General features: G+C 38.9%; 1 protein-coding gene across 1 annotated transcript in view; it reads right to left on the reverse strand.

Annotated features, from left to right (window-relative positions):
- Positions 1–7,946: 7,946 nt before the first annotated feature.
- Positions 7,947–13,933, reverse strand: part of Tek (TEK receptor tyrosine kinase) — a 182,391-nt gene continuing 176,404 nt past the window's right edge. Inside the window, exons 19-22 of the mRNA XM_023723507.1 lie at positions 13,262–13,378; positions 12,140–12,236; positions 9,719–9,818; positions 7,947–8,922 (exon numbers count right to left, since the gene is read on the reverse strand). Coding sequence (XP_023579275.1) covers positions 8,848–8,922; positions 9,719–9,818; positions 12,140–12,236; positions 13,262–13,378 — 389 coding nt within the window. The 3' untranslated portion in view covers positions 7,947–8,847. The remainder of the gene's footprint in view (positions 8,923–9,718; positions 9,819–12,139; positions 12,237–13,261; positions 13,379–13,933) is intronic.

A 13,933-nucleotide genomic window follows, 5' to 3' on the forward strand; every position in this document is an offset into this window, starting at 1 on the left:
TTGGGATAGATATATAGTTGCGTTCTCTTAATGAATAGAATGATTTGTTCTAATGGTGTTTGTAAATAGGATCACAAGTCAGCATCTTGTATAGCAATTAACCACTAAGAAGAATATATGCAGTGTATTATTTGTTGAAACTGTACTCTCGATTTGATTTGAAACTGTCTCATTGCTATCTGTTTATCAATAAAACTTTAAAAAAAAAAGAAGTTGTTGACTTGAGCCTTTTACAACTCAGTATATCAACATGGCTTTACTTTTTATACTTCATTTTTATACTTTTCTCCTGGATGTTTAAGACCAAGATAAAGCAAGACCTATATAACAAGAAATGTTGTATCTGCCAAGGTCAGTCAACTCTCCTCAGGATTTATCCTGAAACCTTGTACCACAGTTTGTAGATCCTTTGTCAGTGTCAGCCATGTGGATGAGTTGCGGCCATTGCATGACCAATTTGCTCTCTGTGAAAGCCTGAGAGAATGTTTTCTCTCCATGTGACTCATCTTAGCCACACTCTACATTATAGATCACTTTCCTCTGTGGCATCATAATATCCTTGATCAGAAAATTTGGGATACAACTGAGTTACATGATGTTACAGTACAGGTTCTCCTATGCCCTGAGTCTTCACTGACCTTGAAAGCCTAGGGCCAAAATGTTGGCTGTCCTTGCAGCCCTTGTTTTTCTCTAATTTTTGGTCTGCAAACTTAGGTTGTTAACTCTCCAGAAGAGAAGCTTACTATTATTAACCTACAACATAGGCAGTTGAGCTTAACCCCACTATCTGTCTGAGTATCAAACATCTTAGGCATAATATGGGACAGGTATTTTCCACCAAGTATTGATATGTTAAACTCTAAGTCCTTACAGAATATGAAGGAAAAAATTTAAAAAATATTTTTAAAAATAGGAATAAACAGTTACATACTTTTACACAGAAATTTAGAAATGTAACCTTATACAGCATTGTAGCAGGACAGTCCTGTGACAATTTTTTCTTCTCTCTTGTTTTCATTTATTACCCTGCCCCCTTTTTTAAACAAACATTTACTTGCAAGACAGTATGGCAGTAATTGGTATGTCACGATACATACATATTTAGATGACCAGAATGACAGGATTTCTAAGCATGACTCTACCATTACACATTGTTATCTTGTTGCTTAGTTCACAGGTATCAGCTATATAGTTAGTCAGGGTGAGAATCCTACCAATTAATTGCTAATTTGAAAAACATGCTGAAGATTCTCAGGATCACTGCCTTTCCCATCTTGTGCATATAAATGTATGACTTTGTCCCTGTCTTGTTTCCTAGCTTTTCTCCTTGCCCTCTCTTCATCGTCTAATCCTTGAGTTCTCGATTTCCTTTTATTTCATTTTTTTTTCTTTTCAAAGTTTTATTGATAAACATATAGCAATGAGACAGTTTCAAATCAAATCGAAAGTACAGTTTCAACAAATAATACACTGCATACATTCTTCTCAGTGGTTAATTGCTGTACAAGATGCAGACTTGTGATCCTACTTACAAACACCATTAGAAAAAATCATTCTATTCATTAAGAGAATGCAACTATATATCTATCCCAACCACTTTGAATACACAGATACAAAATGGACATTCATAGTTATACCCCAATTTTTTTTAAGTTCCGTTGTTGAATATTATAGGTGTGTTCGATTTCCTTTTAATTGTGTTATACCTTTCTATTTTTATTTCTTCTTTTGAGTTCTTAAAAAACTAGGACTGGAAATCCCATTCAAACCAGCTATCCCCCTACTGGGAATTTTCCTGGAGGAACTGAAAACATCATATCATAGTGATAAATGTGTACATATGTTTATAGCAGCACCATTTGTGATAGTCAAATCTTGGAAACAACCAAGATGCCTGTCACATGAGGAATGGATGAAAAACATGGTATTTTTATACAATGGAGTATTACTCAACTATAAAGAATGATAAACTAGAAGCCTTTATATTTCAGTGGATGCTACTTGAAGATATACTCATAAGTGAAATAAACCAGACCCACATGTGTAAATATATAGTTTCCCTAGCCTTTGTAATATCTCATTGCTATTTTGATTTGTTGTTCCTGGTGGTTTTGGCTTTTAGCATTTCTTTATACACTTATTGGCTCTTTATATTCTTTCTTTTGTGAAATCTCTATCCAGATTCACTGTCTATTTTTAAGAGAGGTTTATTTTATTTATTTATTTTTTTGGTTTTGGTGCTGAGGACCTAACCCAGGGCTTCCACCCTAGCAGGAAAAAATATTACCACTGAGCCAAATCCCCAGCCTGTCATCATCTACTTTTAATCAGATTTCTTTTTCTACATTAAAGTTGTTTGAGGTCCTTACGCATTCTGGGTATTAATTCTCTGTCAGATAAACAGTTTTCAGATATTTTTTCTTGGGGCCAGGGAGATGGCTCAGTAGAATAACACTTGCCTGGCAAACACAAGGACCTGAGTTCAATCCCCAGTTCTGCAAAACAAAACAAAACAAAACAAAAAAAGCATCTCATACTTTTTCTCATTTCATAGGTTGTAATTTTACTCTTTTGATGGTTTCTTTTGTTTGCAGAATCTTTTGTTTTAATTTCATTTATCTGTTTTCACTGTGCTTTTGAAGTTGCATCCAAAAAATTCATTGTCCAAACCACTGTCAAGGAGCTTTTCTCTCTACTGAGTTCCTATAGTAGTTTTACAGCTCCCAATCTTAATGTTTAAGTCTTTAATCTTCTTTGAGTTGATCTTCGTATATGATTTTCTTGGATGGAAATCCAGTTTCTTTCTTTCTTTCTTTCTTTCTTTCTTTCTTTCTTTCTTTCTTTCTTTCTTCTTTCTTTCTTTCTTATGTATTTGGTATAGGGTCTCATTTCACAGCTCAGATGCATAGTGATCCTCCTGTTTTCAGCCTCCCCAGCACTGGGATTACAGGCATGTCCCACCATGCCAGGACTTGGTGGTTGGTTTAGCACACCCTGGGGCAGGCCTGGGGCAGCATGTGGTGCCAGGGATTGAACCCTGGTCCCTGTGCTTGCCTAAGCAGGCATTTAGTCCACTGAGTTATCTTGCCAGCCCTGATACCCAGTTTTTCCACCACCACTATTAAAGAGACTGTCTTTTCTCTGTTGTTTGTTGTTGGCATCATCAAAACAAACAAACAAACAAATTATGAATGTATGAGTTTATTTCCAGGCTGTCTATTCTGTTCCACTGATATTTGTGTGTGTTTTAAGTCATTTCTATGTTATTTTGATTATTATATCTTTGCAGTAGATTTTAAAACAAGACAGTGAGATGGCTCCAGCTTTGTTTTTTTTCTCTCTAAGTAGCTGTGGCTATTCTGAATTTTTCATGCTTCTGTAAACACTTTAGGACATTTTCTGCTTCTATGGAAAATATCAATGGGATGTCTATAGAGATTTAATTGAATCTTTAAATCACTTTGAGTGATACGGTTATTTAAACAGTATTAATTATCCCAGTCTATGAATAGAGAATATCTTTCTGCTTATCTCTATATTCCTCAATTTTATTTATCAATGTTTTACTTTTCAGTACAAATCTGTTCTTTCTTCTATTAAATTTACTATACATTTTATTATAATTAATATAAATGGGATTATCTTCTTTTTCAGAAAGTTTGTTGTTAGTGTTACAAGCTGATTTTTTATCCTGAAATTGTACTTAACTTTTTAGTTCTAATAGTTTTTAGGTCAAATCTTTATGACTATCTATGTAAAAGATTCATTCATGAAGAGAATTTAACTTTTAATGTTTATATTGAGCTAAGGGTTTATTATTACAGATTTCCATATAGATGCTACTTTTTCTGTATCTATGTTTTTGTTATGTTGTGTTTCCACTTTTATTTTTCTGAAAATATTTAAGATTTCCTGTTTAACTTACTGTTAGACTCATTAGTTTATCAGAAGCATGTTTTATTTTCACATACTGTCATATTCTAAGCTGCATTCTCTATTTTAGTGTCATAAAATTTGTTTGGAAATGAAACTTGATAGAATTTCCATCTTCTCAAATTTGTTAAGATTTGCCAGGCATGATGGCACATTCCTGTAATCTTTGCACTTGGGAGGCTAAGCGGGAGGATTGCCACAAATTCAAGGCCTGACTGGGCTATATAGTGAGTTCACAGCCAACCTGAAGTGGTATATAGTGAGCCCTTTTGTTAAGACTTGGTTTGAGGCCAGCATGATCTATTTTAGAGAATGTCTTACATGTGCTCAAGGAGAATGTGTACACTACTTTTGGATGGAATGTTCTGAATTTATCTATTCAGTTCATTTTGTTCAAAGTCTAGTTCAAATCTAGTACTTGACAATACTTTATCTTCTGTCTGAATAATCTGTCCATTGTGGAAAGTGACACAGTGGAGTCCTCTAGTATCACTGTGTTTTATTCTGATTCTCTGGATCTGTTACTTTTTGCTTTATATATTTATATGATGGAATGTTGGGTGTGTATATATCTACAATTATTGTATCTTCTTGATAATTGGTCTTTATTATCATATAATAATCTTCTTTGTCCTGTTTTAGAGTTATAGACATAACTCTTTTAAACTTCACATTTTCATAGAGTATCTCTTCACATTTTTCATGTTGTTTGTTCATATCCTTTGAGTAAAACAGCCATCTTATAAATAGCCCATAGGTGGGTCTTTTAAAAATTCTGCTAAGCATGCTCTGTCTTTTCATTGAAGAATTTAATCCTTTGCATTCAAGGTAATTCCTGATAGGTAAGAACTTTGTCATTTAGTTCACTGTTGCCTTATTTCATAGCTCATTTGTTCCTATTCTTGTGTTGCTGTCTTCCTCTGTGATTAGATGACGTTCTCTAGAGTTATGCTTTCCTACTTCTCTGGATCTGAATCTGCATGTGCTTTGTGGTTTCTCTGTGGCTTACATATAACGTCATAACAGGTTTATGCTAACAGCTTAAATATAAATGCATCAGATAACTTTTTACCCCACCTCTTCTAATTTTTAGTTCTTGATGTCACAGTTTACATGGTTTTAAATTATATAATCCCTTAACAGATTATTGTGGCTATTACTTTTTTTTAGAACAAATTTTTATTTTTATTTATTTATTTTGGCAGAACTGGGGCTTGAACTCAGGCCCTTGCACTTACCAGGGAAGTGCTTTTTTCCAATGAGCCATCTCCCCGGCCCCCATATTACTTTTAATATACTTTTAAACATACATAAAATACAAATGATGTAAACACCACCATTACCGTATTAGAGCTTTCAGATTTTCATATACTTTACCAGTGATTTTCATATCTTTACACAGTTTTTGTGCTAGAAAGTATTTTCTTTTGGCCTGAACTGTTTTTCTTTTAACATGTGTCTGATACTGATGAATTCCTTCAGTTGTTTTGCATCTGGGAGCGTAATTATCTCCTCTTCATTTGTAAAGGACAACCTTCCCAGCCACAGTATTCTTGTTTGCCAAAATTTTTTTTTTATATCTTTAGTACTTTGTATCATTTCACCCCTCGTGGCCTGTAAAGTCGTTATTGAAAAATCTGATGTTCCTTTGTTGGATGTCTTCCTTTGGAACAACTGAAATCCAAAATGTTCCAAAATTCAAAATTTTTAAAATTTCAACATAACACTCAGTTTTGGATTTGAATTTTTGTATTCGAGATGCACAGCTCATAAATGTATACTAATAGCCCGAAGCAGGAAAAAAAAATCTGAAATTAGAAACACCTGGCTCCAAACAAGTCTAATAAAGGCTATTCTACCAGTATATGATTTGCTTTCTCCTCTTTTTTCTTTTGGAATATTCTTTTATTTTTGCAGTTTTATTATAAAAATATCACAGGGGAGTCTTGGCTAGGTTGAATGTAATCAGAAACCTCTGATTTTCTTGTACCCGGTACCCTCCATAGTTTTCCCCACATTTGGAAAGCTTCCAGAATTTTTATACGTGAACATTTACTCTATTGATGTGGCCCCACAGATCCTGTAAGCTTTTTTCACTCCTTTTTTTTCAGCTTTCCTCTTTTGACTGTATATTTTCAAATAACCTGTCTTTGACTTCACAGATTTTTCTGTCAGTATCTTCTCTTGCATTTTTTGTTGTATTCACTGTACATTTCAACCCCAGAATTTGTGGTACAGTGTTTCTATTTTTTCAGCCAGTCATCTTTTTTTTTTTTACTTTGGCATTGTTTTCTGGATCTCATGGAAATATTTCTACATTTTATTAGAATTTGCTAGGCTTCCTTAAGCCATTGTTATTTTTTAATTATTTTGAATCCTTTGTCAGGTAGTTCACATTTCTTTGGGATGGATACTGGCAAGTTATGCTCATCTGCTGGCACTCTGTTTCCTTGGTTTCTCATATTCCTCATTGCTCACACTGATGCACACACATGGTAGAGCAGTGACTTCCTGCAGCCTTTACGTATTAGCTTGCAGTGGACTTTCCCTATGCAGGCATTGCAAGAAAACAGACTTCTAGTGCCAGTAGGGGCTCCAGCTCTAGTCTTGGTACAGGGCTGATGACCAAGGTTGGTTCTCATAAATTGCAAGGATCCTCAGCAGTCAACACCATGAGCATGTGTGGTGGTGACAGGGTTCCTGGGGTGGTCTTTAGCATTGTGGCTGCAGAGGTTCTCCTAACGTTTTCCTGATGAAGTGTGGCTGTGAAGATCCCTCCTGCCACTGAGGCTGTCTTTGCTGTATCTTGCAGTGGCCATGATGAGTGGTGCCCTGGAACGGCTGGGGAGCTGAGGCCTTGCACACAGGCCCATTAGGAGGAACTCTGGCTCTGGGACGGGAGTTAATGGCATTTGGGTCTCGAGCTGCCACACTGCTATGTTTGTTAGAGAAGCCATGAGGTCAGGGTGGACCTAGCTCTGGGATGGCTCAGCTGATACTGGAGTGCAGGTATGAGGGTTTGAATTCAGGACCTGGAGTTGAGACCAGCTAGCTGTGGTATCTGAGTTATAGACAGGCTCAGTAAAGCTACAGGCCTGGGAGCAGAGCGCAAACTCCATAGAGCAGATGTGGCACCAGTCTTGGGAGAGGGGCTATTTCCTTTCTTTTCATGGTTCAAGAGCTACACTTCTTGACACTGGGGTGAGTGGGGCTGTCCATCTATGCATGTCTTGGGGTTCTCTAGCAGGAGTAACTGTAGGCTACCTCAGTGAGAAGACATCAGTGTTTTCTGCAGAGCAGGCTGTTGAGACTGAAAGGTGTGCACTATGTGACAATTCCAGTATTCTCCGCCTTTCCTCTTTGCACCTGGTTACCTCTGGCATCTCACATGTGTCTGTGGCACTAGCAAGCCCTCCATGTGGATACCCTAAGGCTCTGTTCTACTGTGCTGCTGCATATTCCTTAATGGGTGCTGAGCTCTTCCCAAACTAATTTTGCTCGTGAATAGTCTTCTATATTTTCTGTAAAGGGGATGAAGAACAGTATCTCCTACCCCACCATCTTAGTTATGTCACCCTGGACATTTTAATTGCTCTTCTTTCACTTTTCTACTTATTGGTTAAACAAATAATATGATGATAGCCTTGCAGTGTATCTCCTGCTGATTATGCTGTTGTGGAAAAAAGAGCATTTTGGATCAATTCAGATGCCTAGTCATTTCTGAGTACTGGATGCTGAAGAAGGCAGGAATATGGAGCTTTGTGAGGCATGTGGCACTATTTAACATTTTGACACACATGGGATTTTATGCCCTGGATTCACAGCGGAACACATGCCCACTATTGACCTAAGCTAGGAGGACTTTCCAACCATGTGAGCGCTGGATTCTGTGTCCCGTGCAACAACTGTGCTCCACATGCTTATTGCTGACAAGTTAGGTGTTTACCATTTAAGTCATTACTTTTCAAGCATGATAAAGATATTTGGCAATATCTATGAGACATGCTCCGGGATAAAATGAGTAGACAAGAAATTTATTCACTTAAAATATCTCAGTGCAACATGTGCCTATAGTATAAATGGTAAACTCACAACAATCGCAATTAAAACGTTACAATGTGTAGTACATGGTGTTACTTCAGTAAATGTCATATGTCTCCCAAGTGTTCTTCCTGTCTTTATTTTTTTTTTATTTCTTAAAATATGGAAGTCAAAATTACCAGGGAAATAAAAGGTAAATCCCACTAATAAATATAACTTTATTATTTCCCTAAAGATTCTGAGGCTTCTATATCATTGTTTGATACATCAGCATCTGGACTGAATTGTGAGCAATGTAAAAGCAAGACAAAACTGTCATACTGTCTTATAAAATTTGGCCAGCTTCCACAGGTAAGGGACAAAATTTGGATAAAATTATCTCTTTTACACCCTTGAATTATTCAGCCTCTTGAATATTAACCCATACCCTGTTCAAATTCACGTATTTCCCTTTCCTAACCTTCACTGTCATGGCAATTGTTATGTTTATTAACAACAGTTTACTTCTACATAGCAAAAACACATTATAGCATTCAATTATAAAGGTAAGTATCAAAAATATCAAAGAAAAAGTTACACATTATAGTGGTAAATGTATTCACACTCCCTAGGAAATCTTCACTTTTAGAAAAATATATTATTGCGTATGAAATCACAAATAAGCCTTCTGATTCCAGCACATTCTGACTCGAAACAGTATATACAGTCCTTTGAGAATCTGAGCAATCTATTGATCCACACGGGGCTTTGGGTTGAAGGTCCCAGACATACAGCAGTACGTGTACACTTCTATATCACATCGCTGCACACAGGTTTGCCTGCTTGCTTAGCAGGTGAAGGAAAGCCAGGCTGCACAGAGGGAGATTTTTCATCCTACGCTGCTTCCTCAGCCGAGCAGTCGATTCCTGCGTAGGTAAACTTCTCATACAGCGTGGTGTTCACATAGGTCTAGAAGAGCAAGAGAGGTTCAGACACAGGCCACCTTGATTCTGCCTCTGCCCTAGGTATTTATGGAAATCCCTGGTTTCCTCAGCTTGTTTCAACTTATGTACCAGGTACCTGGGGACACTTTTTTGTCCTCACTCCTTCTAGTGTGTTGATGATGTTTTACAGCAAGGCACCCTTTGGCCCCTGCAGGAAGATTTCATGCTCTCCCTGTCCTTAGCCCCTGAGCTGCTCTGTCTCATGGCCCTGCAGTTGTGCCTCCTAAAATGGTCAGTCTCTAGGGCTCTCTTCTTCATTGATGTCTCATCTTCAAATGTCACTGTGTGACCTTACCCACTTGGGTTTTGATGATAAAAGTTTATTTCTATTTGTTTGTTCACCCCTAATTGGAACAGCCAACTAACTTTTAGAAATGTTTATAGAATTTTTGACCCCCTCTGCATAGTAAGATATGACTCAGTGCTGTTGTCAATTTACTGTGTAGCTTTGGACCAGTCACTGTTACCTTGCTGAGTCTATTTCTTCATTTATGATATCTAAGGGTCAGACTATAGGACTGAGGCCTTCTAGCTCTAATAGGCTCATGTCATATGTTGTTCTAGTGTGTGTGTGTGACTATAGATTGCACAGAAATCTCTAAAAATGATAACTTTTCAGAGTTGGGAGATGCATCATTTATGTGCCTATAATCTAAGGCTATGACCAGAACTGGTTGGATTGTATCAATAACTTTTTATTAACCACCCTAAGCAATTAGGGCTTTCAGTTTAAGAGCTACTACTTCAAACTGTATGCTCACCTTTCGTTCTTCTAACATCCTGTTTAAAGACACCAATATCTGAGCAAACGATGGCCTCTCATAAGGTTTCTCCCGCCAGCATTGTCTCATTAGATCATACCTTTGGAAACAAAGAGTTGAAGAGTTAACTCTAAGACTGTTAACTCTAAGCCCTGGGTGTGTTTTAGAGGGGAACCGGGAAAAGAGAAGAAGGAAAATTAGCCACCAAAATGTGGTCCTGAAGCTCAGCTAACAGAAGATGGAAGAGCAGCACCTAAAGTATTCCCATACAGTCTCTCACCTTTTTTTTTTTGTTTGTTTGTTTGTTCGTTTGTTTTGGTGGAACCAGGGATGGAACTCAGGCCTTTGTGCTTGCCAGGCAAGCACTTATTCTACTGAGCTATCTTCCTGGCCCCTTCCTCTTGTCTTTTTACACATGTCCCCTTTCTCCTCCCAAAAATCTAGCACTGACCATGGATACCATTTTTACAGGATCCTGGGTTTAGCCATGCTGGTCATCCACAGTGAACAGTTATGTATGTGTGTAGCACTTCTCTTGGAATGCTACATCTTTCCAAATGATTGTCTCTTGTAAAATGACACTATTTAGAGGCAGGACTCTTAGAGCATCCCTGTCATTAAAAACAAACAAAAGGCCTGTTTATAACCAGAAGCAATGGTCTGGACATGAAACAGCACTCTTGAGGAAATGGCTAAGAGACTTCAGACACAATTTACCTGTGCCTTGATTTTGGACAATCCAGCATTCAGAACTTTGAGAAATAACTTTTGGCTTCCACCCAATTTATAGTATTTTATTAAAGCATTCTGAATCAGTACCAGGTTCATTATGAAGCATTTTCATCTTGACTAATCATAGAACTCCCTTCTCCTTGTATCTCTTGTGGACACAGTCTGGGAAACATGGGGCTCTGTGTTTCTCCACTGTGGTCAGAGCTACTTCTATCACTGCAAGTGCAGGTAGCAGGACCAGCCTTAGACTCACAGACCAGGATATCTGGGAGGGATTTAAGACCTCACAAAATGAAAAATGTCTGAAGGCAGCCTGTGTACATAGGCTACCAACCATCAACCTAGGTGCCACAAAATCTAGAATAGTTTGTACTTTGACAGACAATTCTTAGTGAGGAAATCACAGAATAGAATGACTCTCAGAAGATGAAATTTGGGGACTTTATCTAGTTATGACCTGAGGACATCCAGATTTGCCCAGGATGACCATCATCCATGTCTTTTATTCCAGTGATACCATGAATAGTACCTTTCTTTCAAATTGCATAGCCTGGGAAATAAATTATTCACCCAACTTATAGCCTCATCTTCAAATCATGACAGTGAGGCAGCTTCTATCATGGTAAATTCTGGAAATGTAGCATCAGACAACCTAATCATTGTCAGAATAATACTCCAGAAATGTAGAGAGCTGCGCACAGCCGCGCCCCAAAGATGGCGCTGGCTTCCACTTCCCACCCCCTGCGGGTGAGTGCTCTATGTCAGTCAACAACTGCATATAAGGCTGGGACGAAGGCCCATGGTCTGCTTCCGCATACCTGGACCTATGGGCAGCGCTCACGTGGCACTCTGGGATAGGCTGCAAAAGGGGATCTATGCCGTAGGAAAGCCCCAGAAGAGGGAGAAAGACGCTTGCTGTAAGGGGCCTGAATAAACCGCTGAAGGAAGAGCTGTGTGTTGTGTCTTCCTTGCTGGTCAAGAAGCGTACGACACTGAAAAATAACTTCAGTAGAAGAGTCTATAAACAAAAATCGACCTTTCTTAATGGAACAGTTCTGAGATATCTCTTCCCATTAAACACAAGGCTGCATACATGTATCTGTTCATGAATAATGTGAATTTATTTCGGTATTTTTTGTATTTGTTGTCATTCCTTATTATTATTATTATTATTGTTGTTGTTGTTGTATTTTAAGGAAGGGTCTACAGGGTGTTCAGGGTCTCACTACTAGACCAGATTCATAGTGATCCGCCTGTTTACAGCCTCCCAAGAGCTGGGATTACAGGCGTGTGCCACCATACCCAGTCTCAATTGCTGTCTCAGTGGGCCCCAGGGGCGGGGCTGGCACAGCAGGCCCGAGATCGAACCCCCAGCACCTGCACCTGCTTGCAGGTGCTTTAATCTGCTGAGCTATTAGGCTGGCCCTGTTATTCCTTATTATAACCATGCAAAGAGTCATACATTAAATTCCTCCTAGATTCCTATGTCTGGAAAGTTATTACTTCTTGCCAGTTACATCATGGTCTTAATGTAAGGAGCCCCTCAAATATTTACTCCAGATACCTAGGATCTTCTCATTGTGGACGCTTACTATATGTATTGCATGGCTCCATTAGAATCAGCCTATCCAGACAACGCACAAGAGGAAAGTTAAAATAAAATGATCCTCCAGACGAGGCCTGACTTACACTTCATCATCACAGTTCAAGGGTTTCTCCAGCCTGTAGCCCTGGGGCAGCTTCTCGTAGAGTTCTGCGCATGTCATCCCACAGTAGGGCGTGCCACCTGGAAGACAGGAAGTGGTGCACCTCTGAGCCCGGGGGTCCGTAAGGCAGAGCCGCACGCCTGCGAACTCCAGAACTAAGAAGCGAAGAGCGCGACAGGGTGTCAAGGGAGAAAGGACACAGAGTGCCTCCCTTCACAAATGCCGTGTTGGACTCCCACCGCAGACCAGGCGTTAAGTGTGAATATTGCTCTGGAAGAAAGAGCTGCGGAAGGCTTCATTACAGATAGTGCCGTTTCTCTTCCCTACATCTGCCCGTGGGCAGCTCACTTGCAGCTCACTTGCAGTACCATGAGCTTCTTCTTTTTTCTAGTTGAAAATCTAGTTATGTTATGCAACTCCTATTCTATTAATAATATAATTTAATTTGATTATAGTATAAATCTTAGAATACAAAAACTAAATGAAGTGAAAAACACAATAGCTTTGTAATTCCTTACTTTTTATTATACGTAAAATGTTCACTTTTTGACATGCATGTCTTCACGTGCTATTAAATGGCCTTCAAAAAAAAAAATGTGGCATGGTGGCGCATGCCTGTAATCCCAGCACTTTGGAAGGCTGAGGCTGGAGATCCCATGTTCTAGTCCTGCCTGGACCAATTAACAAGAGTTTGCCTTAAATTAAAAGAATAAATGAGGGCTGATGATGTGTCTCACTAGCAAGACCCTGAGTTCAATTCCTGGTTCACCACCATAGAAAGAAATGGGACCTTTAATGAATATATACTATTCTATCTAAAGCTGTAAAACTCAGTAAGTCCTAGGATTGTTTTCATAAGCAGAAACAAGCTAAATTGAATTTCATGGACACCAGGTCATTAGTATTAAGTATGACATTTGGTGCACAGCTTTCAAAAAGAAGAAGTGTTAAAACAGACACATGTGGAAACCGGTAAGTTTGTTTGTAAGTCATACCTGGTAGACCACGCACAAATGAGGCCTATGGAATTACACTAGGAGAGAGTGCTGAGGGTCCACTCCTTTTGCTCAGAATCTCATTTGGCAGGTTAAACAGAGACACTCACCTAAGCTGACGATCTCCCACAGCAACACACCATATGACCACCTGCAGGAACAGATGCAGAACCATGAATCAAAGACTGCACGCTCAGGTTCCTTTGCCAAGAGCCAGGCAACTGAACCTTTCTAAGCAAAGGAAATCTTTCTCAGCTAGGGCCCTGCACACAGCCTGGTTCCTCTCCTCTCAGGATGATGGGGGGTTTATGGAGAAAAATGAGGATCATATCACTAAAGCTCTCATCTCACTTTAAGGACAGAATGCAAGGTGGAATGGTATGAAACACATGAATTCCAAACCAGAAAGATCTAAGTTAAATCCTGGCTGCATCACTAGTACTACTTGTGTATCCTAGAGTGAACTACTGAATATCTTGGACCTCACTGTATATTCTTCCACAAGTGGGGACACCAGTCTGCCTCCACGTTACACCAAGATGACACACACAAGGCCCCTTGCACAGTCATTGCCATTTCCTCCCCTCCCCAGACATAAGCAAAACCTCATGAACAAGTCACCACCAACTTCTGGACCTGAGTTTTTCCTCCTGAAAATAAGGTATGCAGCAAGATGGCTTAAGAATCATTCCTGGGGCTGGAGAGAAGGCTCAGTGGAATAAGTACTTCCTTGGCAAGTGCAAGGGTCTGAGTTCAATTCCCGGTCCCACAAAAAAAAAAAA

The sequence above is a fragment of the Octodon degus genome, unplaced genomic scaffold, assembly GCF_000260255.1.
Source record: "Octodon degus isolate 3935 unplaced genomic scaffold, OctDeg1.0 scaffold00099, whole genome shotgun sequence".
NCBI lineage: Eukaryota > Metazoa > Chordata > Mammalia > Rodentia > Octodontidae > Octodon > Octodon degus.